The sequence below is a fragment of the Citrus sinensis genome, chromosome 2 (genome assembly GCF_022201045.2).
Source record: "Citrus sinensis cultivar Valencia sweet orange chromosome 2, DVS_A1.0, whole genome shotgun sequence".
NCBI classification, from domain to species: domain Eukaryota; kingdom Viridiplantae; phylum Streptophyta; class Magnoliopsida; order Sapindales; family Rutaceae; genus Citrus; species Citrus sinensis.
Window position 1 is genome coordinate 27,881,693 of NC_068557.1, and position 27,722 is coordinate 27,909,414.

Sequence of the window (27,722 nt, forward strand, 5' to 3'; positions counted from 1 at the left end):
GCACGTTTGCCCACGTGTTTGTTCTGGCGGCTGAACTGCACGCGTGTCAGATTTCTATTGGAAATAAAAAACCTCTGTAGATTTTTTGACCAGTCAGCAAGGTAATCATCCCACGTCATGGCGGCATCAAATTCTTTCGTTGTCTAAACAGATCGGGTTGTATTGTAGTATTTTTTTTCATTTTGCTTTGCAGAGATTACGGCTTTCGAGGTAAACTTTTAAAAGGTTTTTGAGAATTAAATGATTTTCACTCCTTTGCTTTATTTTTTTTTGGAATTATTATTATTATGCCGTTGATTGTTGTTAGCTAATAAATTATTGAATTACTTGAATTTTCTTTTGCACCATCGGGTAATTAATTTGTTTTCACTGTCGATATACAGATCTTGCTTTGTAGTTGGACGCTGATTGTTGTGATTAGAGAAGTTTCTTTATCACGGCTTATATAAGCTCTCAGAGAGTCAGAGGTCTAAATTACTCCCTCATTACACTTTCTCGGGCTCATCTTCATTAATTATGTTTATTTCTTAATCACGGAGTAAATTATTTGGTTGTTGGGATAATTGAGGAAATGAAAAGAAAATTAAAAGTAGAGTCCTTTATATTTTATCAGCATTTGGTTACCTAAATATTGTTAATACCACGTGTGGTTACACGATGATAGTAATGAAGGCAATGGTGATTATTATCATAGTGAATTCACTGTCACCATCACCATGTCATGTGTCAATGAATTGATAATCTATTGCCTCTTAGAATTTTTTTTGAATATTTAAAAAGGTCTAAGAGGGAAATGAATGAGTGAATTAAGTGATACTTTTCAAATTAAGAGATGAATTCTAGTGAATTTGTTAAAGGGTCTGCTAACCATTTTCAGCCCTTAACACGGTTATTCTTATGGTAGCAACTAATTGAAACACTAGTGAATACCTATAGCCATAAGGCAATGAGCTTTCTTGCCCCTGAGATTTTATTCTTATGGTGGCAACTAATTGAAACACTTTTATTGAAGATTATAGTTACTTAATTTTCCTTCCTATACTCAGAAGTCATTATCAGGCTTTTCTGCTTGATTGAAGTTTGAGATTTTTAATGCTGACTGACCTGCTCATTATATTTCCGCAGTATTCCTTCAAGATTTATAAAGACGGAAGGCAATCTGCTGGCCCAAAAAGGCTGGCTTCCTTTGTTCAATCACGGCTCTAACACGAGAGGCTTGTATTAAGATTAGAAGGGGCGAAGAATGTTTGCAAGCTTTCCCTAAATTCTTGATTGCGTCCCCTTCATTTCACGGTGGTCGTGGTGCCCTACCTTCAGCTGGTGGGCATCCGGCAGATCTTACCTTCCTTGCTGGTGGTGGGTGCTGATACAGGCATCCAACTTATCTAACCCTCCAAATTTGTGGTGGGAGCTGGAACAACATTTCACAGTAGATTTCTTTCAATTTATTGTTAGTTTACAAATATTTTGTTATTGAGCATGGTTACCATCAAGCAGCTTGAACATACCAAATCTCTCACAAAGTCTGCAACACCTGAACAACTAAAATGTTCTTTCCTCTGTTTTCAAGGTTAGTTGCTGTTTGCTTTTAGTAATCTATTTTACATATGTCATTCTTCCAACGTTATTAGTTTGCTTCAAAAAACTGCTGGAAACTTCCATTTATGACACATGACAACCACCCCTCCCCTCTTTTAGGATTATTGGAATATTATGTGTGTAAGCATGGGTATTAGGAATTTCTTTCTAAAATTTATTGTACCATTTTTGTGTAATGGAATAAAATGTATTACATTTGGATTTGATTCCATAGATTGTGATGGACATACTAGTTAATTTCGTTATTATTTCCTTTTTTTTATTATTTTAAACGATGCGTTGTCCCTGTTAATAGTTTTTGGGTGAGCACTCACTGAGGACAATATAAGTGCCCTATTTTGATTTTAATTATGAATTAAATTATTTAAAATATGGTATTCAGCCCCTTAAAGAAACTGGGCTTATATTGTACTCAGTGTAGCATCGCAGTCTATCAATTTCATTTTTCTTTTAGCTACAAAGGGAATTATCCAAAGCAGCTGTAACCAAGACATCTGACTGAGATTATTGACAATTAATGACCTGCAATATAAGTTTTCTTTTATATAAATGTATTGTCTAATATGACTTTGCTCTGCTCAATTAGTAATGAGGTGAGGGGCTATGGACCTTGTGGTTGTTGATCTTAGGTAAATTTTTTACATATCATGTCTGTTTTATTTGCATCTTTTGTATATGAACTTGTTCTACCAAAGTTTGAATGGTGAGTGATTGAACTCAGGAAGCAAACAATCTTTCCTTGTTAATGTTTTGACTATCCGAAAAATTTGGACAGGTGTGAAAACCCTTAATTACTGCTTGGGTAACCAATCTTTCTTTGACAATACTTCGTTTGTGGAGCCTTCAGGTGTTCCCGAAGATCTAAGTTTGCTAGATGCTCTTCTTCTTGCTCAGGTAGAGGATAAATGTGAATCGCACTTCTCGTTCAGCCCTAATTACTACCTCTAAATGCCTTCTTTTACTTGTAGTGGGAAGAGCGGATGTGGAGGGGTTGTTTCAGATATGACGTGACAGCCTCTGAAATTAAGGTTGTTAATATAGCATCAGTATTCTTATTGTTACGTAGCTGGATTTTTTTTAAATAAAAAATAAACAAAGATTTACTTAGCATTTAAGTCTCTCATATCTTAGGTATTTCCTGCAGGTCATCAGTGGTGGGAAAAAGTTTCTTGCTCAATTGAATGAAAAATGGATCATGGATCCATTTATATTGAACTCCATAGACCAAAATGAGGAGCTTCTCTTTTGTGTTACACGCAGTGAAAAGGCAAACTCTGAGCTTATTCCTTCAGCTGCTGTGCCCAATGATAGCATCTTGGTTATTATAAATGTAAGGCTGATTGTAAGTTATTTGTGTCTTGCACTATGATGATGGTAAATATGAGGCATATGGGATAATCAGACGAATGTTTCCTGCTTTGGACATTTATACGGTGTTCTTTTTTTCCAAGTCCATTGGGTTCTCATTTGGCTGTGTACTCATTTCTTATAGGGATAGTCAGTTATAGATGTTGAGTGGCATCCATTATGCCGTGTTTGAATGACTCATTCTTCTAATCTGATTGTGTGGTTTTTAAGGCGAACCCGATTGAATACGGCCATGTCTTCGTGGTGCCTTGTGGCTCTAACAGACTATATCCAGATGCAAGATCCTTTGAGATGATTGTGAGGATTGCTTTTGAAATAAATAACTATTCTTTCCGCTTGTTCTATGATTGCTCTAGCCCTGGTGCTTCTCATGTATATTTTCAGGTACTGAATTGCTAACAGTTGTTCTCCTTTCTTGCTTCTAGTACTCAATAGTTAATGAGAGATAGAACTGTGATTTTGGCCTCATTATCCCTAATTTATGTTGCAGAGATTATTATGTCAAGCTGCCACTTTTATGCTCTGTTTATTTTGGTTGCCATATTTTCTTGCTTTTTAATTTTTTAATGTTCGCTTTGGACTACCTGGGAAATTTACTTCTCCTGTTGGTGTAGGCATGCTATTTTCCAGATCATTTGCCTGTGGAGCTCATGCCTATTGATACTTTCTTTAGTGATGGGCAGAGAGGGATTTACATCAGTACTCTGATAGATTACCCCATTAAGACCATTCTCTTTGAGTACACTTACAACAATAGAATAATAATGATGGAGGCCATATCTGAGATTTGTTCTTCTTTACGAGAAAAGAACATTTCATACAATCTTCTAATATCCGATTGCGGCAAAAGGATCTTTTTGTTTCTTCAGGTAAAATGACCTATAGCCTATTCAGGAAGATCTTTGATATAATTTTGTTGTGTTGTGTCCCTTCTCTTTGGTCGCTCATTGTTCATGAGAATGATCTGTTCCTGAACTAATTAAATCATAAGCACTTAATAATGCACAAAGGCATGTGAATTATGATGATTGTGAGTTGTTTAAAGAAAAAAGAGAAAGAGAATGTTATACAATGGAGAAATATAACTTGTATATCCTTTGAATATGACCATCACAGCCCCAAGCTGCATTTACATTTTATTTAACGTATAAAATTTGGTTCTGGATGCATTTAATATCTTGAATTGATTGGTTTTGTCGTACTACTTTGATATGAAAGATTCATGTGTGGCCAAGTCATACTTTGTGATATGGGGTGCTGTGGACATTGCAGTTGCTTGCATGTGGGTTGAAGCACTCCTCTTTTTAATTGTTTTTGATAGTGTGTTTTCAGATTACTAGTAATGGTTTCTTTTGAAGCTTGTGTCATGCAAGATGATTTAATTTTTTCATGTTGCTGGTGACTGATTTTTATTGTCTTTTGGTGTAGAAATCAGCAATCTCAGGAAACCTCTTGGCTTGGGAATGCGGTGGATATTTCTTATTTGGGTCAAAATATGAATTTGATCAAGTCACTGAGGAGGCTATACATAAACGACTGAGTGCTGTCTCACTCAATGATGAAGGCTTCCAGGTAGTGAAGCAGCTTTGTTGTAGCATTGCAAGTAAACTTGCTGTTTGATATGCGACCTCTGATGGATGTGTGGCACAACAAACCTCCTGTTTCATACTCCACTTGATTTTGTAAATGCATTGTGTTTCATCTTTTCAGATTTTTCTTGCGCTTGAAACCTAGAAATGATGTGCTATTTGAACAAGATATCGTACTGTTAAGTTCTTGGGTTGAACCGTTGGAAGTACTTCTAATTTCATTTCCAGCAGAAGAGGATTTCTATAATCCTTTTATAAGTAAAATAGAGAGTAATTTTTCCTAATTTTTTAAAGAAAAAAATCATTATTAAATCTTCTCAGCAAGCAATGATGTGGAACCTGATCCAATTTTCTCAACGCTAATGAATTTGTTAAAAGTTGTCCCTTCTAATCATTGCGTGTATTAAGTCATGTGTGTCTAGGCTACACAAGCTACTGTTGTCAAAACAAGATATAGATCCTCACTCAAGCGGACATGGCTACCATGCAGGGCATGAAATCCCTGTATGGTGCAGGGGCCAAACTTAAACCGTTGGATTCAGCTTGTTTGAATCCAACGGTTGTGGTTTTAATAAAAAAAAAAAGAGAAAAAATGAACAAAAACAGGAAAAAAATAAGGCAACCGGTTGAATCAAAATATTTTCCCCTCCCTTCCTCTCTTTCTCCCTCCCTTTCTCCCTCTCTTTCTCCTTTCTCCCCCCCGAACATTGAGCAGATCTTTGTCATTCCTCACACTGTCACGGTCTCGTTCTTGGTCACTCTCCCACTCCGGCTCACACTCCCGCTCCCACTCCGGCTCACACTCTCACTCCCGCTCTTGCTCACACTCAGGCTCCCATTCTCGCCGTTGTTGTTACTGTTGGTCTTGGCTTTTCTTCCAACTCACACTCACGCCCGAACTTGCTCTCACTTTCGCTCTAGCTCCCGGCTCCGACTTTCACTCTTCTTATCAAGGTTACTGAACTTGAAACTTAGCCTTGTATTTGTTAAAGTGATTTAGATCTGTAATTTGTTATATTTGGGGAAAACGATTTGTTAATGATAGTGTAGAAATATAATGCTTACATAATATTTGACAAAATGCCACAAAGAACTATAGAACTATTTGTCATCTTTTAAGATAATAGGTTAATTTTTTTTTTATTGACAAAATGCTGTAGGCGTGTTTTAAATTTTTTTTATAATAATTCGATGATGAAAAAAATTAGACTTGACCATTCGAGTGTGGTAGCTTTGTGTGATAGTTTGGCGTATGCATTCGTTTGATGCAAGATGCATTTCGGTTAATGCCAATCGCACGTGTGAGGTGTGTTTTGGTGCGATAGGCACCGTCGCACCAACACGTGTGGGAGAGGTAGTAATTGTTGTTTATTAACTGCTTTCTTGTAGATTTTACAAGAACACATGGAATCTGTTGATGGTAAGAGGAAAAAATCGAAAGAAAAATCATTATGGCAGGAAAAGCAAGCAGTGAAAAAAAAAGCATGGATATACTATTTGTAAGTATAATTTATATGCATTTATGTACCCATTATGTTTAAGGTTCAATTTTTTTAATTAATGTAACTTAAAATATTGATCACAGTAAGGCAGAAGCAAAACGACTAAGGCTATTAGGGGTAGAAAAGGTGGATAAAACGGTATGTAGCAAAAATAATGACCTGCTGGATATTCAATTTTCTCTTGCCTAAAATGATATGCCACTGATCGTATATATATTATCATTGTTGTAGGTTAGAGCTGATATTGCACAAAATTGGAAGAAACTAACCCCCGAGGAGAGGCATCAATGGATGGTTAGTAATATGAATGAGATATCTAGCTCAAATAGTAGTGAAAATAGTGGTACGAGTAAAAATATTAAGGAATCTGATGAGGAGAAGACTGATGGTGGCAACCTTCTATCTCGATGTCGTGTAGCCTCATTCTCCGATGTGGTTTCATCTTTTTCAAGTGACCAACAAGCAGCAGTGAATGAAACCGGCTTAGGAAGTCTACTTGACCTAAAATGTGGACGCTTAAGACAAGAGTTATGTGCAGCCCTAATTCAACAATGTGATGTAGGTAGGCAAAGTATAATTCTACATGGGAAAGAATACAATTTAAGCCCTACAGTGTTTGCAACTATAATGGGGGTTAGAGATGGAGGCACACGTGTGGACTTAAATGACCAAGCAGTTGATATAACTGATTTGCGTGTAGTGTATAGTAGTGGACCTAGAGGAATTCATATAGCGGAGGTGAAAAAAAGGCTAATGAATACTTCAACTTCTGATGATGAATTTAAGATACTTTTTAGTCTTTTTGCGTTGGGAACCATTTTATGTCCCACAAGTGCAATATACATTAATCCGTTGTATCTTCGTGCACTGAAAGATACAAATTCAATTAGAGGAAAAAATTGGGCTAGTTGGTGTTTTACCTTTTTATGGGAAGGTGTGCAAAAGTTTAAAGAGAATAAAGTTAGCTCTGTTAGCGGCTGTGTTCTTTTCTTAAAGGTTCGTATTTAATTAAGAAAAAATATATTGTTTCTTGTTTCTTGTATTTTGGTTATTTCAGTGTATAACATACGTACTTTGCCATTGATGGACAGTTGTTCTACTTTTCCTCCGTTGTATATGATCGACCTTCTATTGATAGAACAATGTGTCCTATCAGTGTATGGAATAATGATGAGATTCGACGATTCTTGAAATGGCAAAAAAAGCTTGGTGGCATCAAAAGCAATAAGGTATAAAAGTTTGGATACTATTTTAATGAAATCAATTACCATATTTTTGGACTAAATTGTTATTATTTTATGAATTATTTTAGGTTTCGATGCGTGACCCTGATCGGCTTCATAAGCCTGAACAAGCAGAACCTCCTGGGTGGAACAATGCGAATAATGATGCTTTTCAGTTACTAATGGAAAGGTTTGGGTCATTCGTCGCACAAAACAAAGAGTCGTTCCAAACCATTGAACGGAGATTGGAAAATATAGAGAAAATATTGGGAGAGTTGACATCAAAGTATCACGGAGGATCAAGCAAACAACCAGTTGCTCCCGATCCACCTTCAAATGTGAAAAGTCAAAATCGTACATCTCCGGATGGAAAAAGAATGTCAAAAACTGAAGGGAAAATGATTTTGGTCAGTGATGACGACACCGTGGATCGTAGAGTGAAAGCAAGTTTACGAGCCTTTGATGTTATGTTGGGCTGTATTGGGACTACTGCACATACTAGTGAAACTCCGCTCGATTCATTTCAATTTGATAGAGGACATGATCTCCATTTAACGCCAAAACCTCGAGAGGAGGGAGAGGTTTGTCTAAGCGATCTTTAGTTGTAATTTAGTTTTAATGATAATGAATTAATTTTGACCCTGGACATATATAGAATTTAGCTGAACCACTTGACACTAAGCAAGAGTTCCAGACCTCCACTAGCATGAGCGTACCAGCAACACGACCAGCACGGAATAGAAGGCCGGGACGATACCAACTCTCTCCTTATGATAAAGTGTCTCGGGGAGCGAAGGCTAAGTTTAAAGCTGGTCCTTTCCATGTAAATAACCCCCTTTCTCTTGACCAATTGAAGCTCATTCAATATGCATTTGATAAAGGTGGTAACGGAAGGTACTTGTGGTTTATAAGGCTTTGTATTTTTTATTCCCCTGTACATATATATTGATTAGCTAACATTTTATTAATTGTTTGTGTATTCAGCGAAATCGTTGTCTCTACTGATGATCAATTTATCTCCAAGCATAATTTCATGAGCCTTTTGCCTAACACGGCTCTGAGTGGAGAGGTTTGTGGTGCATTGGCACGCACATCATCGTACTATATGTTTGGATGCTTTATTACAAAATTAAATACTAAGTTCTCACTTATTGACCACTGTTTTAGATTCTCACCATGATAGCATATCACCTCACACTATATGAACGGGCTAAACGCAATGATGCACCAATAAACTGGTATTTACCGACAATATATGCAGTAAGTATCCACCACTATTGTTTCTATGTGAATTGAAGTTGTTGTTTATCTATAATAATTTTCAAACATTGCTCTGTACAATAAGAGTTTTTTCAATACTTGTGCATTTATTGACATATCACTTGTTTACTTATTGTTCTTTTATAGCAATCAGCACTTACCGTTGGAGCCGACGTTGATGGTTTTGCACAAGCAGCAAGTGTCGGAAAACCTTTCATGCTAGACTTTCAAAGGTGCCAAAAGGTTACTTTCTACACTCTCTACTGACCACAACTGGACTTTTTGTAAAACATCTTCTATGAGAAAAATACTTATTTTTATTTGTTAGATTTATGTTCCAATTATCGATGGTGACTGATTTTTTTTGTTAGATTTATGTTCCAATTAACGATGGTGCCTTTCATTGGTTCCTGTTCATCGTGAATGTGAAGGAAGGCTATGGTGAGGTTTGGGACCCTCTTCCTGATGGTCGAAGTAATCGAAAACGCGAGCAACAAGCTGAACGCATAGTATGTTACATGTGTATATGTCGTTCCTCACTTTGGTGTAGGTTTTTATTATGCAATAATCTAATTTGCTATTTTGATTTGAACTTCGCAGTTACATTCTCTTGATTCCATTTTTCATTCAAAGTTACCTCCAAATGTCAAGCCATCAACGCGATTCATTTGGTTCCCTATTCGGTCTGGTGAGGGGGTTCCGAAACAACCAAACGGATTTGATTGTGGAATCTATGTCATCAAATTCATGGAGACTCCAGGGCTCATTCCTATCAAATCATATATGGTAACAATTAAAAATTTGAATAGAGATATTTTAACTCGTTGTCTCCTTATTGTATTGATCAAGTAAAAGAATTTATTACATAGTATGTTACATGCGTAGCATGATTCCCAAGATGTTCGTGGAAGACTAGCAGTTCAACTTATCGACTCGGCCTTTAATGAAGCACGAGCTGGATTGCTTGCTCAAGCAAACGTCACATTTGCTGAGCATGCTGCCCAGGCAAGGGCCATACCGTCTACGCTGAAGGCAAACACATATAGAATAGGCGCGAAAGCTCCAGGGAAAAGTCGGAAAAAAAATCCAAAAAGATTGCGGTCGTAAATGTTAGGTCTTCTTCATTGGGTTCGTGTGAAATTCCACATTTTGTTGTAGGTTTAACTGTGGAATCATAATTGTTCATTTAGTGCACTGATTTTTGTAGTTTGACCACTAACATTGTTCTAATTAGTGTATTCAAATTAGTAAATGTCATGGATACTACTTCGAAGACACACACTCTATTTGTATAATATATTTTTGAGGATGACATAACACATACTACAATTGTGACGGTTGCTTCCCCTCAATATTGCAAGATTTAAAACTAATTGCAAAAGTTTAAAAACATCGCCCTAATAATCATCAGCATCTCAAGACAAGCACATTGCTTAAAAATTATCCAAACACATTAGGCATGATGGGAATGATTTTTCTAAACCCATTTGATGTCAAAACGGTTGAAAATGATGGCTTTTGGAGTGAGCAAGAGAAAAGATAAAACAGTTTGAGACAGAGAGAGATATCCGGTTTGCCGAAATGCCAGGCCGGTTTCATGCCAGAGCTCTCTGAAACGAATCCGGCCTGCCGGTTTCGGACAACCGGCAAGCCGATTTCGTGCCAGAGCAGAAAGCTAAAATTCACGAAACCGGCTTGCCGGTTGGTCGAAACCGGCAGGCCGGATTCATGAATTTTAGCTTTCTGCTCTAGCACGAAATCGGCTTGCCGGTTGTCCGAAACCGGCAGGCCGGATTCGTTCCAGAGAGCTCTGGCACGAATCCGGCCTGCCGGCTCTCTCCAACCGGCTAGCCGGATTCGTTCCAGAGGTCTCTGGCACGAATTCGGCTTGCCGGTTCGCGCCAACCGGGTAGCCGGTTTCGTTCCGTAGCTCTCTTGCTCGATACTGGCTATCCGGTTTGATAAATCTATACGATAAACGACAAACATGTGATTACAAGTGGTATACCGATTTATCTTTGGAAAATATTTTGCCATTACAATTAAATACATGGTTCAAAAAAACTTCAATTAAATACATGTCTTTCGAATAGTGAAAAGCTTCAATTAGATACATTACATGCTTTCCAATTAGTGAAAAGAATTGTCTCCAGGCCACATATCAGAGTGCATGGTGGGATATGGAAGAAATGTGAAGGTATTACTTCCCATCGATGGTGGCATTGATGAATTATTCCACAAGTGATCTGTGGATTCAGAGCACGGTTGAGAACTACTCCCACATTCATTTTGAGTTTCTATTTCATATGAGGCTTCACTGTTGTAGAATGAAAAATGTTCACTCGAGCGAGCTAATATAGATGTACCCCAACTGTCGTTGTTAGCAGCATTGGCTTTGCTACTCCTGCAAATAATCAATCGTGAATAAAACTTAATATTGAGCCCATAAATGGATCAAACAGTCAAAGACAAACATAAAAACATATTAAATACCTCGCGCTATTACTGGCAATAGGACATCTTCTTGCTGTATGGCCAGGCTGTGTACAAACACTACACTTCCTGTTGTTTGAAGGGGATTTTTTTAATCTTGTCGCAGCACCTTTTGTCCTGACCACAACTGGATCTAGTACCGTGGATTTTGTTTGTGGACCGTATAGAGAACTTTGATGGCAGGTTCTCTGTCCTCCAAACAGTTCTTGAAATTTTGATGTCAATTGATTGATCGCAGCTAAAGCTTCTTTATATGAGTGCTCGTTTTTTGCCGCATAGAAACACATTTTGTTAGTTGCGGTGCTCAAAGAACTGAATCTAGCAACATCGGAAATCTCACTATCAACTTGTGATCGGGCTAAGTTGCACGATGTATAATCCTTCGCCTTTTTTGTCCACCAATGAAGAATCATATTATCAGGGATGTTTCTAAATTGTTCCACTTTCATGACATGAAACATGTGTCGACATGGGATTCCAGCAGAATCCATCATTTGACAAGAGCAATCGATTTTGTTAGTGGGTTTATTATATACCACTGTCCACTTTATGTCTACGTTCCCAAATTGTGTCAGCGTGTAGTAGTTAGTATCAGTGCAGTTCAAGGCTTCAAACTGAATCAAAGTGGCTTCTTGACGAATTTCTTCCCTAATCCAATGAAATACGCTAATTGGGAAAACATTTGTAGCATGCTTTTCTAGGCTGCGTAAGTGTGTGGTCAACACAGGAGTACTAAATTTTGTTTTAAACTCATCTTGAACTTCGGTGGTTCGAATGTTGCGGAGTGCGCGATCAATTTGTAGCACAAATTCATATAATTTTAACCTGTACTGTACAAAACGATTGAGATAACAATGAATACTTTCACACCGTTGAGTGCTTCGCATACCAGCAAAAAATGTTCCTTTAAGAAAAGCTTCGGCCCATTTATGTCGCTTTGCATACATTTGTTTAACCCAACCATGTTCGTGTAGCTTAAACTCATCAACTAAAGCAAACCACCGCTGGTCAAATTCACCTGCACTCATGCCTGTCAACATAAGATCACGGAATTTACGAGTGAAGTCTTCGTTTTTAATATTTGCTTGTGCATTTCTCTCTAAATGCCAGCAACAAAGACGGTGAGTAGCTCCAAAAAAAACTGTCTTAATAGCCTTTGCCATTGCTTTATCGCCATCAGTAATCACGGACTTCGGCTTTCGATTACCCATAGCAGACAAAAAAGTTTGGAGTAACCATGTGTATGATTCAACGGTCTCATCGCCCAATAGGCCAAATCCAAAAACTGTAGTCCTACGATGATGGTTAGTGCCAACAAGGGTCACAAGTGGTTTCTGATATGCATTAGTTTTGTATGTCGCATCAAACGCCAAAACATCACCGAAGCATTCATAATCATACCGTGCCATGTAGTCGGTCCAAAACAAGTTTCTTAACCTATTTTCATCATCTAATGTGTACTCATGATATAGACCAGGATCATTATCAGATTTTGCCGTGAAATATGCTATAGTTGCCACGGAATCAGTATCACCAATTTCAGCACTTCTATCTGCATCTAATCTATTTTGCAAATCCTTACGCTTGAACCTGAGATTATGTGAACCCCCAACTTGATCACCCATGTAATCCACAACTTGGCATGTCTTCACGCCAACATGCCTCAATGCCTTAGCTTGAGCAAGATCTCCTTCACTAACATGTCGATGTGAACGAAGGAGATGTACTTCATTCGGAGAAGTCAACGGATGATTGTGCTCAGTTTTAAATTCTGTCACAGTAAACTTCCCACTAGAATTGTCGTAATTCACTCGAAACGATGCTTTACAACCCGTACGCGTTATTGGTCTTGGTTCCCGCACTCTATTATCATTTGCCAAATATTTTTCAGCCCTATATCCTTCCAAATTACAAACCCACCGACGGATCGTAGTTTGTCCAGACTTGGAACGACGAAGCTCATTTTTTCTAACACTAAAACCAACCAATCTTGAATAGTTCATGTACCATGCATCTGCATCTTCTACTGAATCAAACTGAGCTCCAAGTACATTGGTCCAAGGTAACTTAAGATTATCAGAGGATTTACTCATCTGTAAATCTTGAAAGGTAATAGCACGAAATTTAACAAAACAAATAAAATACAGTGATCAAAATACAATGACAATGGGTATATTTGTAAAAATCAATCCACATTCATCCAACATCAGTTTAATGTCATTCATATATTAAAAAATAAAAATAAAATTGAGATAAAAAAAATATTTAAGTCATAAACACTTACTTGAGAAACAACACTGAGATTTTGCAATGGCTGAAATTTGCACCTGTAGTAGCTATGCAGGCGAAAGAAAATGTTGATCCAAGGTGAGTGAGTTATGGTAGGTAGGTGGCATTTAAAATGGAAATATATATATATATAGGTATATTTATGAAGGAAGGAACAATGCCATTAATTGGTTCAATAGTTAGTGAGTTATAAATGCAACAATAAATATACTATAGAGTAGGTGCAAAATATTAATACATTTCGAAAATACGTACATGGAACATTAAACAACAAACACGAAACATCTTACTTAAATTATGCAACAGCAAACATAAAATATGAGTACCTCAATAACAGTGAACATACAACGTAAAACATGAAACATAGAACATCAAACATGAAACATAGAACGTAAACATGAAACGGGTGCAAAAACAAAAATTCCGGGGTATTTTGAAAAATCAGTACATGAAACATTGCACAACCAACATGAAACATATCACTTAAAATATGCAACAACGAACATAAAATATGAGTCCCTCCGTAACAGTGAACATGAAACATAAAACATGAAACATAGAACATCAAACATGAAACATAGAACGTAAACATGAAACGGGTGCAAAAAAAACAATTCCGGGGTATTTTGAAAAATCAGTACATGAAACATTGCACAACCAACATGAAACATATCACTTAAAATATGCAACAACGAACATAAAATATGAGTCCCTCCGTAACAGTGAACATGAAACATAAAACATGAAACATGGAACATTAAACATGAAACAAAGAACGTAAACATGAAACGGGTGCAAAAAAAAAAATTCCGGGGTATTTTGAAAAATCAGTACATGAAACATTGCACAACCAACATGAAACATATCACTTAAAATATGCAACAACGAACATAAAATATGAGTCCCTCCGTAACAGTGAATATGAAACATAAAACATGAAACATAGAACATCAAACATGAAACATAGAACGTAAACATGAAACGGGTGCAAAAAAAATAATTCCGGGGTATTTTGAAAAATCAGTACATGAAACATTGCACAACCAACATGAAACATATCACTTAAAATATGCAACAACGAACATAAAATATGAGTCCCTCCGTAACAGTGAACATGAAACATAAAACATGAAACATAGAACATCAAACATGAAACATAGAACGTAAACATGAAACGGGTGCAAAAAAATAATTCCGGGGTATTTTGAAAAATCAGTACATGAAACATTGCACAACCAACATGAAACATATCACTTAAAATATACAACAACGAACATAAAATATGAGTCTCTCCGTAACAGTGAACATGAAACATAAAACATGAAACATGGAACATTAAACATGAAACAAAGAACGTAAACATGAAACGGGTGCAAAACAAAAAATTCCGGGGTATTTTGAAAAATCAGTACATGAAACATTGCACAACCAACATGAAACATATCACTTAAAATATGCAACAACGAACATAAAATATGAGTCCCTCCGTAACAGTGAACATGAAACATAAAACATGAAACATAGAACATCAAACATGAAACATAGAACGTAAACATGAAACGGGTGCAAAAAAAACAATTCCGGGGTATTTTGAAAAATCAGTACATGAAACATTGCACAACCAACATGAAACATATCACTTAAAATATGCAACAACGAACATAAAATATGAGTCCCTCCGTAACAGTGAACATGAAACATAAAACATGAAAAATAGAACATCAAACATGAAACATAGAACGTAAACATGAAACGGGTGCAAAAAAAAAAATTTTTGGGTATTTAAAAAATCAGTACATGAAACATAAAACATAAAATATGAAACTTAAAATGTTAAACATGAGATAAATTTCATAGAAAATGAATAAAATTTTTGTCTTTTTGTTAACACACATTTTATTTTATTTTTAAAAATATTTATAATAAAAAATATTTTTTTTCATTTTTACTTTACTTGTCATTTTTTACTTGTTATTATTATTATTTTTTAAATATTTTTCGTTTTAAATATTTTTTATTTTAATTTATTTAAATAAAAAAAAAACATATTAATGGCAGCAACCGGCTGTAATACCGGTTGCTGCCAGTCAAAAAAGTTGTTTGGCTGCCAGATGGCAGCCAAACAACAAAGGGGTCAATAAATTGACCCCCTCTATGATACAGGGACTTTGAGTCCCTGTATCATAGCCATGTCCCACTCAAGCACACGCATGATGCAACACCTCAGATCTTCCTGCCAACCATGCACTAAAATCGCCATCTGAAAAAAAACCTATCTAATGAAGTCATGAAATCGTATATATACGAGATAAAATCTACCATGAAAGTCGCATGAATGAATGACTTTTCTTCCTCCTACACAACAAGGATCCATGATAATGGATGTAAGAGAAAAACAACAAAGGTGAAAAGGAAATAGACATGGATTGCCTCAAAAACTGGATGCCTAAGTTACAAAGAATGGAATGAATTTTGAATCCCCTCAAGTTACTTAAGACATTACATCAAGAATTCAAGATTCCCATTGAATTCCTTAAACAAATATAAAGAATTAAGAAGTATATAAAAGCCTGTTACTCCGTACAATCTACTGAGATATCCAGATGTTGCGTCTCATTTGCTAATCCCCATTGTTGCAGACTCGACTTCTCCTGTCATTTTGAGGCCTAAACAATTCTCTGCATCAGTAGTTGGGGCATCTTGTCCGTCTTCAGCTTCTCTCTCTGCAAACTCCCCCAAAGCCTGACTGCTTGAGAAAGAATTTTGTCTGTCATCGGTGCGCATCCAAGCTTCATGGAGTTGCAAGACATACTCCAAGTGCCACAGAACTTCACCCATTGTAGGGCGGTTCTTTCCCTCGTCATCAAGACATTTTTCTGCTATCTCACCAAACTTTTCCAATGATTCTGGTGAATAATTTCCTTTGAGATGTGGATCTATGATGCTTTTGAGTGATCTTTGCTTCTGCCACTTCATTGCCCAGTCTGCAAGATTGATTTGATCTTTTGGCAAGGTTGGATTTATAACAGCTCGAGCACAAACAACTTCAAACAACACCACACCAAAAGAATAGACATCAGATTTCTCAGTCAACTGCTGCCTCCAGAAATATTCAGGGTCAAGATACCCAAAACTTCCTTTCACTGCCGTACTGACATGGGTGTGCTCCATAGAAGGACCAGTTTTTGACAGTCCAAAATCAGACATTTTTGCCACGAAGTTCTCATCTAAAAGGATGTTAGTTGTCTTGACATCTCTGTGGATTATCCCTCGCTCTGCTCCTGTATGAAGGTAATGGAGTCCCCTTGCTGCACCAATACATGCATCTAATCGCTGCTTCCAGGTCAATGGAGGGAGATCACTCCCAAAGAGATGGCTTCTGAGAGTCCCATTTGCCATATACTCGTAAACCAAGATCATCTCATTTTGTTCGTCGCAGAACCCAATCAAAGAGACCAAATGCCTATGCCTGAGCTTTGAAAGCATCTCAATTTCAGTTTCAAATTCAGCCAGGCCTTGCTCAGATTGTGGATTCGCCCGCTTAATTGCCGCGAGGGTGCAATCTTCAATCTCCCCTTTGAACACCTTACCAAAACCTCCTACTCCAATCATTAAACTTTCATCAAAATTATTTGTTGCCGCACGAATCTCTGCCAATGTAAACCGCTTGCCAGCTCTAGTTAAGGCCACAGATCCTTTCAGATATTGGGTACCTGATCCCTTGGCATTAGCAGTGCTATTTAAAGTGCCCCTGTGAAAGAACAGTGGCCACCACCCAGGAGAGTTGTTTTTGGGGTCACTGGATTTTTCTCTCCAGTTCTTGCAGTAACAAAAGAGGAGAGCAAATATTACTGCAAGAACAACTACAGAAGCTATACCTGCTCCAATTCCCACCAAAAGTATCCATTTATTTGAATGGCCAACTGGGTTCCCAGAAGAATCAAATCTCTCCACAGAGGCAAGATTTCCATTTTGGCTGAATTTGAAAATCTCTAGCCCATTTAAGAGAGCATCGGTTCCTGCAGCACCAACTGCGGTGTCAGGACCCAGTTGAATCCAGAGAGTCTCAATCTTTGAAGACACAGCATCAAAGTAATCCCGATGATATCCTCTGTTCTTCCCCCCTGCCTGGACGAAGATATCAAAATTATTTTCTGCAGTTCTATTGTTTATGTAGATTCTGAAAATCCTCTGGTTTGCTTTCTCGTAAACCAGCTCACAAAAATGCAACCGAACAAAGTAATCAAAATTGGGATCTACTTCGAATTTCCATGACATGTTGAACCTCTTCTCCAAGACTTCAGTGTTAGACATGGTTCTTGCCGTTTCGTAGACAAGAAGAGGAGCCACAGATGAATCATTCGTTGAAGCATAGGTAATATTAGAGCTGTTACGGATTTCAGACCCAGCATTTGCTGTGATCATGTAGCTGGAATCCGCCTCCCACATTCTCCAAAGATCCGGATCTCGGCTGGGTTTGATCTCTGGACCCCCAACATTTAACCGATACATAGTTTCAACCCCCCGACCACTCAAATTAAAATTCACATCATTTCCACCCACTTTATTGATGGTATCTGCAAAAAGCTTATCAACCACTGGAACAATCTCTATGGCATTTATGAACCCAAATGAGCCTTTACTTGGAATAAACTCAATCATGAGCTTATCCAAATCAACTCCCAAAAAGTACTCCTTGACTAAAGAGATTGAACTTGAATTGCCACCAGAACTTTGCAAGTACAGATTCCTGTGTGAAATCTCACCAGGAGCACTAAACTCAGATAACAATTTCAGACCATTTGCCACAACACCAAATGAAGATTTGTTGACATTGTAATCCTCAAAGGGGAAGGGACAAAAGTGGAGCCTAACAATGTAGTTTCCCGCAATTATCTCAAATGTATAGTTCAACCCATCAGCAAAAACCCGGGCAGTTTTATAAAGTGGCTCATAGATTGAATCACCACTTAATGAGTCAGTGGTGGCAGCAATACCACTAGAACTAAGGGTGACACTGTTATTTGAGGCCAAATCACCAACCCATTTCCTCCCATCAACGTTAACGCTAGAATTTGTACCACAATTTATCAGAAAAGACTTTGACTGAGCTTCACCAATTCTAGCAACCACCAACATTATCACCAGAAACAGCAGAACTCTCTCCATTAACAGCATTTCCCTAACTCCCCAATTGAATCAAGTTTACAATAGCCAAGTAAAGATTCAATATCACACTGATGAAAAAACTAAAAAACTTTCAAATCACATAAACAACTTCACCTCCAAACAAAAATAACTTAACATGCATTCATGTCTAACTGAAACACCAAGCTACCATCATAAAAAAACCCATATGGGCATCTAAAGATTCTTCCTTTCTAGCACCTTGACAATTATTGAACACTAAACAAACATTAAAAAAAAAAAAAAACCACCCACCTGAAGCTTTTTCCTGAATCAACCAGTCTCCAATCTACAGACCCAGCTAAGTTGCAGATCTGAAAAAAATGAAAACTTCGCACAGGAAGTGAGAACAAAATCCCAAAAATGATTAAAAGATGATAGGGTTATCTTAAAAAGGATGGCAGAACATGGGGTGTCGTTGGAAACAGATTGGAAAAGTTCATTTCATCATCATACTTTGTTTGCTTTGTATCACTCTTTTTTTTTTTTTTCCCCTCCCTTGACCAAAGCTTCTGACACAATTTAAGTATCCAGTCCACTTAATTACAAAGCCTTCCTGTAACTGTTGTTTTGTTGTGTCGTTGTGTCTGCTGCAAGATACTAAAAATCACTCTAAAATATATGTCCTCTTTTATCCATTTTTCAAAGTCCTTTATCTCCTGCTAAAGTCCAAAGATATTAAGAGCAAAAGGAGGGAATTACACAGACAACATTAAACATGAAAGATAGCACAACTCAATAATTTCTTAGAGATTTTAAAAGAACAAAATTAAATCTACAATTCAATTATTATTATTATTATTATTATTATTATTATTATTATTATTATTATTATTATTATTATTATTATTTAGTAGGAAAATAAGGGAAAATATTAATGGTATTTATTTTTTTTCGGTTAATGTTTATTTAATGGAATCAGTTGTTACCGTGTTGGTTGCCAGTGATGGATGGGGTCAGTGCCATTATTAGTGAGGTGGGCTCACATGCATTTGTCTGGGACTCTGGGAGCTGATCAATACTCAATAGTGCAATTATTCTTGTTGTATTATTCCCAAACTACCCTTCTATAATTGCTAGAAACAATTTTTTTTTAATTTTTTATTACATGAAAATAAAAGCTGTTCTGTACTTTGTCTGCTTGTTCCTAATTTCCGTACCTTCAGTAAGTACCTGTACCCATTCATGGATCCAGTCCTTTAAATTTTTTGATCAGCATCGTGCGGTGCTTCCATGTCTTTCGCTTTCTGTCTTTTGCTTTGCTGTATTTATACTAAAATTCATAATTATAATTATCTAATAATTCCTTCGCTATTTGACTTTCTGTACTATCATCTTTCCATTTACGTTTCTTTTTCATCATTTTTAACGTTAAAGGGAAAATGTTTAGAATTTAAGAGATCCCAAAATTAGACAACTTTGATAATCAGCATCTGAAATTTTGAATTTGTGACAAAATGATTCACATGAGGGATTAGCACTCAAAAATTGTATATAAAAAGTCAAAAAAGTTTTGAAAATTAAAATAAAAAATCATTAAACGGGCCTCGGCCCATTGAATAAAATAAAGAAAGTTGGTTAGGATATTATCCAATCCAAGCATGGAGTTGAGGGTACATGACACGTGAATCTGCATTATTTGGGATTTGACAGGCCAGCGACTTATATATAAATTTTCTTATATAAAATTTTAAAATACGGAAAAATAAAAAAAATTAAAATCATATGCTTTTAAAATTTAATTTCATAATATTATTAAACTGTATTATTTTTAAAAAAATTTCTGAATTTTAAGATATCGAACCAAAAAATTACTAATATCTAGAAACATATATGTGTATATGTATATAATTTAAAATTATTCCATTGTCGCTACCAAATTTGACTTACAAATCCAAAGACAGCGTTTTGATTGCCGTGTTCAAAAATTAGTCTGGATCTGAAAATTAATAGAAAAATTGAAATTTGTACTCTTTGATCTTTCAATGAGATTATCTATATACTTCAAATAATTTGAGTGGCACCTTTCTGCTTCCAATATAATTTGTTTTTATTTAAATTCTAATTAGGCCTAAGATTTAAATGAAGGATGAATAAACATATTTATGATATTTTATTTTTTATTTAATTAAACTCCTTCAAATCGTCAATTATAAATTTATCCAAAAAAATCTTATCACATATACATTCATTTGAAAATTAAACATAGCACGTCTATAGCATATATATACACACCTACAAGGAAATGCAAAATATTTTAGAAACCCGTTTCTAGATTTCAACTCTCGAATTAAAACGAATAATTCGTGACAAAAGCTCATTTACAAATCGATGCATTAAAGCAATCAAAGCTGTAGCCACAACCCCACATCCCACAAGGCAAATCTTGCCTGAAATCTCCCTCCAATCTATTTTCAACATTGAGTAAAAGCTCGTTTAATCCATATATTTTGAAATTAATGTCTGTTTAATCCTTATATTTTCAAAAATACCTCAAACCATCAGGATAACAGATAGCTGAAAGCTCTAAAGAGTCAATTTTATATTCTCTAATTGAAAGCGAAAGCATTGTTCAACAAAAACTACATCACCTTACTGCTCAATACGGCTGCATAAAATACATTCATAGCGACCCAAAGAAGTAAAAAAACAGGGAAAAAAAAATTTTGGACCATTTCTCAATTTGTGCGTGTCATCCTTGCGCAGGGGCCATGCTAATCTTCTCTGTATCGTTCCAATTTTGTCGCACGGGTTTATTTCAAGGGATTTTAATTTATGTTCCTTTTTTCATAAATATTTCATTGAAGATTTTCCCACAAAAAGTTGGGACTTTTTGCATAAAAGGTCCTTGCTTCAACCCTTTTATGGAGGGAGAAAAATAATAATAACAGTCATTCATACCAGAGTGTTTATATAAGGACAATCTGCAAATAAATTTTCTTTTAGTAACTGCTAGAACTTTATGAAGAAATAAATATACATTACATGATTACGGACAGCAAAGGCTATATATATATATATATATATATAAAGGGCTGATAGAACTGACAAATACCAAAGCTAACTGTGGTTCACTGTGAATAAAATATGACATTTATCCTAGACTTATAAATATTTATAAGACTATACACCTAATAAACAGAGCAACTTAAAAAAAAAAAAAGAGTAAAGTGAAAGAAACAAGGAGACTGACTACGAGCAATCTTATGCCACAAAAACCAAGCCCCCCAACCTGCTCTGCAATTCGTAGCCTTTTTTCTTCTGTGCCCTTTTTCCTTCTGTGCGGAACAAAAAACTGATATTGCCAATGCAATAACCGTAACTCTGAATCAACTCTGCAAAATATTATTTTCAACTGAAGCTGTTTCCACAGGGAAATAAATGTGCTTGGAGTAATCCCACCCCAAAACGTCAAAGTCACAAAATATGAGGCAGCAGGACCAAAAAGAAACAATGCAGAGCTTCCACCTGTTTAATGAAACAAAAACATCGAGGAGATTAAGACTGAACCTTGTTGAAGATAAGATAATGTTACATCTCTATCTTTTAATACATGTTTTTGTGTGTGCGCGCGCGTGTTAAACTCCAAATTTACAATGTGAATACATACATGATTTCCAAATTTCAAATCTGTCCAAACTTCCTCTTGTTCCAGAATCCTGTCCCTCTAAAGTGCAAGATAAGACCACTACTTTTCCAAACATTACCTTATCAATGTAGATCAAGCTACCTTGATAAATTCTCCACTCAATTCTCTTCTAACTAGCCTCAAAATCTCCATGATCTGTTACAAGCAATAAGAGAGATTTCATTGAAAATGGAAGTTCATGTTAAAATATTGTGTGGTAGTTGGAGTTTAGCAGTGTAGCTGCAAACAATTATAATCAAACAAATTAAATGTCTTTCCACCAACAACTGCATAAAGTTCAAAGTAGCCAGTTTATATGATGTCTGAGACTGGAAAGCAATTTTTTTTTCTTCAGCCTCTGTAACAAGTATGTCACCGGAAGAAAGATGCACTGATATGCTCATGCATCTCCCATGCAACCCAAGGATAAATCGAAAGACTAAATGACAGAAAACTTCAGACAAAAGATAAACAAGACATCATCTTTTTGTGAAGTTGTGTTTATATCTTCCCTTAAACATTTGGCAGCCATGATTTTAAACAATGTTTTGAACTGAATAAACCTCTAAAGTCTTTTTCCCTTGAATGGTGTTTGATAGCACGACATGACATCATTGAAACTGAATTCAGAAACATTAAAGTTGCAGAAACAATAGAAGAAAAAGAAACTCACTCCAGGATAATGTTGCAATACTGAAGAATAATGATCAAGTGCTATATAAATTTTCTCAAGAAGGCCTGATAGTGTATCCACCTCATCCCCTAGGAGATCAACCTGAAATCAAAGGAACCAGTGAGAAAAGATAGTACAGTACGCTACAAAAAGCAATTCTCAAGACATATTAGGAAGAAAAATGAATAAATGCACATAACGTACAGTCTACTCTACTACTATTTACTTATTTATAACTGATGTGCAGCCTTTAGTTCTAATCTTAAGCAAAGTTTCTGTTGAAATTCATTCCATGTTCATCAAAACTCAACAGAAGATTTTAACAATGTACTTTTCAAAGTCAAACTAACTTCAGTATACCACAGAGATAACGGGTAAATTTTTAGTTTTTTGCTGTGGATGCCCTAACGGTATGCTGAAATTTTTTTTTTTTTTTTTGGCGGTATCATAGACATTATATCAAAAGGAGAAAATGAAAAGAAAAGAATAATGCAGGCAGCAACCAGCTACTATTATGTCATCATCATGAGTTACATATATTTACTAACTAATTTGTTACCCGAATTCCATTAACAATGATGACCTTAACAGAAATTGGAATAATTAGTAAATGGGCCATGCTACACGAGTAGCCAATCTAATTTCAATTCCATCTAATGATCCAACATGTTCCGTTCATTCACTGGCAAGCCATATTTCCAAGTCTTATTATGACCACTGAAAGAGTTGAGTCGACTCTATTATGTTCCTTAAATCTAGCATCAGTTCCACATGCTTGTACAAGTCATATTCTCCTTCCCTTTCTCAAAGTCCCTTAGACGTTATAATCAAATCAGTAAATGGATCGATCAAAGACTTTCAAAATCCAATCATTACACCCAAAAGGAATAGCACTAACCAAACAACCTAGATTCAACTGTGAAAAAATTGCAATGCAAAATCCTTTCAAGAAATTATAAAATTCAACTATAATACTATCAACTCTGCATGTTATACATCTCCAAACCAATGCACAATCAGCAACAGATATAGCCTCACAACTCTATAGAAAATAATAAATTAAACAGCCAGGAATCCACATTAAACATGTCTACATGCTTCACTTTCACTTCTGACAAATGTGAACTTTTCCACATACCTCAGCTTCAGCCTTTTGAAGATCAGAACACCTCCTTTCAAGCTTTTGCTTGTAGCTCAACCCTGTTCTTGTAATAACATTAGCTTTGAGGATAAGACGTTTTGATTGAGAACTCAAACTGTCCAATCTGAAAACAATGCCACATGCATATTAAAAAACTCATTAAAAGTTTATTTCAAGAATCATAGCTGACTGCTTGCATATGGAATTACAATTCACAAAAGAACTTGACACCGAAGATTGTAGAAAATTAAGTTCAATTACAGATCTATAAACAGAGACAATAAAACATAATGACCAAGTAAGTACCTGAAGTTACATCTCTCAATATCCGCCACCGCTCTACATTCAAAATCAGCAACTGTTTTCGATAACCCCTGGATAAAAATGACTAGCAACTGCACTTGCTTCCTTGTCTCTTCATTAGTGTCCCTTAACTCTTTCATAGCCAATTCAAGCTTCTGCTTCAGGTCATGGACCTCCAACTTATATTGTTCAATTTGCTCCAATGCATCCGTCAAGTTACCCTTCAAATCATTGAATTCTTTACTGCTCTTTGAAATTAATATCTGCTGCCGACTTGTCTCATCTCTTAAATGACTGAGCTCTTGAGAAAGTGACTTAGATAGATCCTTCTCTTCCAACAAGGTCGCAACTGCTTCACTCACTAAGTTTTCCTTTTCTTCCACCAAAGATGACAACAAGCGTGTCTCTTGCTTTAATTTTTCCTTCTCTGCGACCTCCAATCTTCGAAGTTCTGTTTCCATAAAATATTTCTGGTTCAATTCATTGAGTTTCACCTCAGCTTCCTTCAAGGCTTCTCTGAATATCACTTCGTAAAGGTCTTGCATAATAACAGATTCCATATCACAATCTTTAAATGCACACGTGCTGCCAGGTGTAGCATTGTGAGCAGCATCGCTAAATATAATTCCATAAACTTCTTGCATAAGTTCATATTCTAAATCTGACTTTTCACTGACACTTTTTATAGAGTCCACGGCCTCCCTGAGAAGGCATTTATATACACCTTCACTAATTGAAGCTTCAATATTTGCATCATCCAGAGCACCCTGAAGATTTCCAATTCTCTTTACCAAGTTTTCCTCAGCCAAAGGTGTAGCATTGTGTGCAGCATCGCTGAATATAATTTCATAAACTTCTTGCATAAGTTCATATTCCAAATCTGACTTTTTACTGACACTTTTTATAAAATCCACAGCCTCCCCGAGAAGGCACTTATATACACCTTCAGTAATTGAAGCTTCAATATGTGCATCATCCAGAGCACCCTGAAGATTTCCAATTCTCTTTACCAAGTTTTCCTCAGTCAAAGAGCGCTGTAACATTATCTCTGCAGTATCAGAAACTTTCAAAGAGAGGCGTTTAACTTCATTTTTCTTATCAGTAAGCAAGCTCCTCAGTTGACGATTTTCCAAAAGAAGGGACTCCAATCTGTCCTTGAAATTACAAAGGCCCTCAGCATTCTCACTAAAAGCAGGCAACTTTTCATTTTCCACAAGAATATCATCCAATTTTGAGAGTACCTCTGGGATCTTTTTCCTCAAAATATCAAACTCTTTATCCTTCTTAATTGGCAAAGAAGACCCTCTTTCTTTCAAGTATTCCCGCTTGAGAGCGAAAAGATCCTCAGTCATCTCTGTCACTTTGAGTTCATGGATTCTCTTCATTTTAGTCATCTCAGCCTTAAAATGATTCACCAATTCCTCCTTTGACATGTGTTTCAGATTAGAGTCCAAATTCTCTGACATAACAATTATTGATTCATCGTGTTTCCCATTTCCCTCTGAAGGAGAAGTTGATACCCCCACATGATTGCTCGAAGTCTTCCGGTGTAAATGATCAGTCCACTTATTAGTGTCCCATTCCTCACCCATTTCAATTGACCCGTGAGAAGTTAAATGTCCAATTTCAGAAACAGATAATGATTTGGAAATGGCATTTAATTCCTCGCGTAAGCTTGAAATCTCTTTGATCTTCCCGAGCCAATTTAAACTCTCATTATCATAAAACTGTGCACTTTGATCGCACAATCTTTCTTCAAACTCTTCTTTAAGACTTCGAAAGCAGTTCATGATCACCATATCTTCAATTTCTCCTTGAAACTCCTTCTCTTGCTGCCATTGACAGAGTGATGCCTTTGACAGGTAAACCGTGTTATCCGCACAGTTGAATATGGTGTCTAACGTAGTTCTCAAGGAATCAAGTGCTTTATCCACATCCATCCATCTTATGTCAGACACCTTGTCTTGTAGAATGCCACCCAACCCAACCATCTCAGAGCCCGAACCTATCCTCCTAAGGGAAGAGCATCCTTTTATGCGGTCAATTTCTTTTCTAAGATTCTTCAACTGTTCTTTAGCTACATTTTTAAGGCCTCCCACAGATTCTCCAATCTTGTCGTAATCAGATAAACTTGAATATGATCCATGTTTTACACTTCCTGACTCATGCTTCATGACCAGAGACTGAAAGGGTTCACTTTCTTCTGCACCCACATGGTAAAGATGCAATGATTCCCTCAATCTAACCAACTCAAGTTCTTTCTCGGCAATCTTCTCAGCTGCCTCCTGTTCAATTGCATTCACCATGCCTTTGATGACTGAATCACTAACCATCCTTGAAATAGTTAAACGGTCATTGATATCATCCCAATATGAATCAAAATCCTCTACTAAATTCGCCGGATTTTCATTCTCTTCGACATTATTGTCAATCATCACTGACTCATCACCAACCGCACAGACACTCCCATTTACAACTCCACACGACCCCTCCAAAGCCGTAGGACTAACCTCCATAGACATTGGAAAATACTAAAATACACCACCAAATCCTTCAGCAACACTGCAAAAGAAATCGCACAATCAATTTTACTCAATTTGAGTTTCATTAATCACACCCAACAAAAAAAAAACTTTAAAAATATAAAAAGAGGCCTGGAAACTGATGAAGATACACTAAAATATCAAATAATATAAAAAAGCAAAATTTAATGTACTTTCAGCGTTCAGTGACAAGTGCAAAAGTTTTAGCTTACAAGCTAAACTGAAGAATCTGAAAATTGGAACCCCGAAGCCACGCTCTCAAAAACAAAATTACTAAAATTTAAGCTTAATTATTATACCAGTAATCTACAATTAACTTCAAAATACAAAACAAAAAGCAGAATCAAGAGCCACCATTTGAAAAAGCAAAGCAAGATGACTTACAAGTAAAGAAGATTTAGTTCATCATCAGTGGAAACTTAAAACGGTCAAAAAGAGTGTTTGAAAATCCCAAGAAGAAGCCGTTGAAAATTCAAAAAGCTGCTCTGTCTTCCTCCATTTTACTCTCGGGACACTCTTGTCTCTTTGGTGTTCTCTTTCTTTCTTTTGGTGTTATTAGGGTTTTTCTAAAGGGAAGATAGAGTAGGAAAAATGCGAAATTGTCTTGTGGAATTGGTGAGCTCCGAGCGGGAGGGAGTTAGTAACCGAAACTTAACCCTCGTCTTTTCGTTTAATTACGTAAAATGCCCCTCTGTTTGCGCCTTTTAGGCTTTCTAACTTTTCCAAGTGTGACGTATATATTTGTCTCTGCTTTGCTCTAACTTACTTACAGACAGTCCCTTCAAATTAATGTAAAAAATTATAACAAGTTATGGAATTCGTATGATTTTTTAAGAGGTTGTAAATTACCTTAACAAAATCCTTATTTTTATAACATTATAATGATGTAGATGGTGAAGGAGTAAGAATAAAACAATCAAAGAC

At 36.3% G+C, this 27,722-nt stretch overlaps 5 protein-coding genes and 1 non-coding gene across 16 annotated transcripts; 2 read left to right on the top strand and 4 right to left on the bottom strand.

The window, feature by feature from the left end:
* Positions 1 to 58: 58 nt before the first annotated feature.
* LOC102612312 (GDP-L-galactose phosphorylase 1) lies at positions 59 to 4,753 on the top strand. 3 transcript variants are annotated; one of them, XM_006468258.4, is made up of 9 exons: positions 63 to 210; positions 384 to 467; positions 1,126 to 1,570; positions 2,375 to 2,493; positions 2,568 to 2,627; positions 2,744 to 2,929; positions 3,178 to 3,351; positions 3,582 to 3,836; positions 4,396 to 4,753. In XM_006468258.4, the coding sequence occupies exons 3-9, from the start codon at positions 1,480 to 1,482 to the stop codon at positions 4,585 to 4,587; spliced, it is 1,077 nt and encodes a 358-aa protein (XP_006468321.1). In that variant the 5' UTR covers positions 63 to 210; positions 384 to 467; positions 1,126 to 1,479; the 3' UTR covers positions 4,588 to 4,753. The 3 variants fall into 3 exon arrangements, with proteins under 3 accessions (XP_024951379.1, XP_006468321.1, XP_024951378.1); XM_025095611.2 differs by lacking the exon at positions 3,582 to 3,836 and having other exon boundaries at positions 59 to 210; XM_025095610.2 differs by lacking the exon at positions 384 to 467 and having other exon boundaries at positions 70 to 210.
* A 265-nt stretch (positions 4,754 to 5,018) lies between these two features.
* On the top strand, positions 5,019 to 9,816 carry LOC127899730 (uncharacterized). Of its 8 annotated transcripts, none has more exons than XM_052433517.1 (13): positions 5,019 to 5,510; positions 5,946 to 6,055; positions 6,142 to 6,196; positions 6,290 to 7,054; positions 7,150 to 7,287; positions 7,371 to 7,862; positions 7,937 to 8,175; positions 8,266 to 8,350; positions 8,449 to 8,541; positions 8,689 to 8,784; positions 8,973 to 9,050; positions 9,142 to 9,327; positions 9,427 to 9,816. In XM_052433517.1, exons 2-13 carry the CDS (start codon positions 5,961 to 5,963, stop codon positions 9,646 to 9,648), a joined length of 2,544 nt encoding a protein of 847 aa, XP_052289477.1. In that variant the 5' UTR covers positions 5,019 to 5,510; positions 5,946 to 5,960; the 3' UTR covers positions 9,649 to 9,816. The 8 variants fall into 8 exon arrangements, with proteins under 8 accessions (XP_052289477.1, XP_052289482.1, XP_052289489.1 ...); XM_052433522.1 differs by lacking the exon at positions 6,142 to 6,196 and having other exon boundaries at positions 5,020 to 5,510; positions 6,290 to 6,352; positions 6,477 to 7,054; positions 8,913 to 9,050; XM_052433526.1 differs by having other exon boundaries at positions 5,022 to 5,510; positions 6,290 to 6,352; positions 8,913 to 9,050.
* Positions 9,817 to 9,981: 165 nt separating this feature from the next.
* On the bottom strand, positions 9,982 to 13,127 carry LOC107174569 (protein FAR1-RELATED SEQUENCE 5-like). Its single transcript, XM_052434996.1, has 3 exons — positions 11,035 to 13,127; positions 10,746 to 10,945; positions 9,982 to 10,508 (listed from the first exon to the last, which is right to left on the bottom strand). Exons 1-3 carry the CDS (start codon positions 13,125 to 13,127, stop codon positions 9,982 to 9,984), a joined length of 2,820 nt encoding a protein of 939 aa, XP_052290956.1.
* Positions 13,128 to 15,728: 2,601 nt separating this feature from the next.
* Positions 15,729 to 19,252, bottom strand: LOC102611825 (probable receptor-like protein kinase At1g30570). Its single transcript, XM_006468257.4, has 2 exons — positions 18,766 to 19,252; positions 15,729 to 18,505 (listed from the first exon to the last, which is right to left on the bottom strand). Exon 2 carries the CDS (start codon positions 18,499 to 18,501, stop codon positions 15,937 to 15,939), a length of 2,565 nt encoding a protein of 854 aa, XP_006468320.2. The 5' UTR covers positions 18,502 to 18,505; positions 18,766 to 19,252; the 3' UTR covers positions 15,729 to 15,936.
* A 1,918-nt stretch (positions 19,253 to 21,170) lies between these two features.
* On the bottom strand, positions 21,171 to 21,270 carry LOC112497403 (U6 spliceosomal RNA). The gene has a single exon (XR_003064199.2). It is a non-coding gene; the product is annotated as a U6 spliceosomal RNA (small nuclear RNA).
* A 148-nt stretch (positions 21,271 to 21,418) lies between these two features.
* On the bottom strand, positions 21,419 to 27,467 carry LOC102611426 (WPP domain-associated protein). Of its 2 annotated transcripts, none has more exons than XR_369521.4 (6): positions 27,183 to 27,466; positions 24,259 to 26,817; positions 23,950 to 24,076; positions 22,812 to 22,913; positions 22,121 to 22,294; positions 21,419 to 21,978 (listed from the first exon to the last, which is right to left on the bottom strand). XR_369521.4 is itself a non-coding variant. In XM_006468255.4 (6 exons), the coding sequence occupies exons 2-5, from the start codon at positions 26,775 to 26,777 to the stop codon at positions 22,232 to 22,234; spliced, it is 2,811 nt and encodes a 936-aa protein (XP_006468318.2). In that variant the 5' UTR covers positions 26,778 to 26,817; positions 27,183 to 27,467; the 3' UTR covers positions 21,419 to 21,978; positions 22,218 to 22,231. The 2 variants fall into 2 exon arrangements, 1 of the variants encoding a protein (XP_006468318.2); XM_006468255.4 differs by having other exon boundaries at positions 22,218 to 22,294; positions 27,183 to 27,467.
* Positions 27,468 to 27,722: the final 255 nt, after the last annotated feature.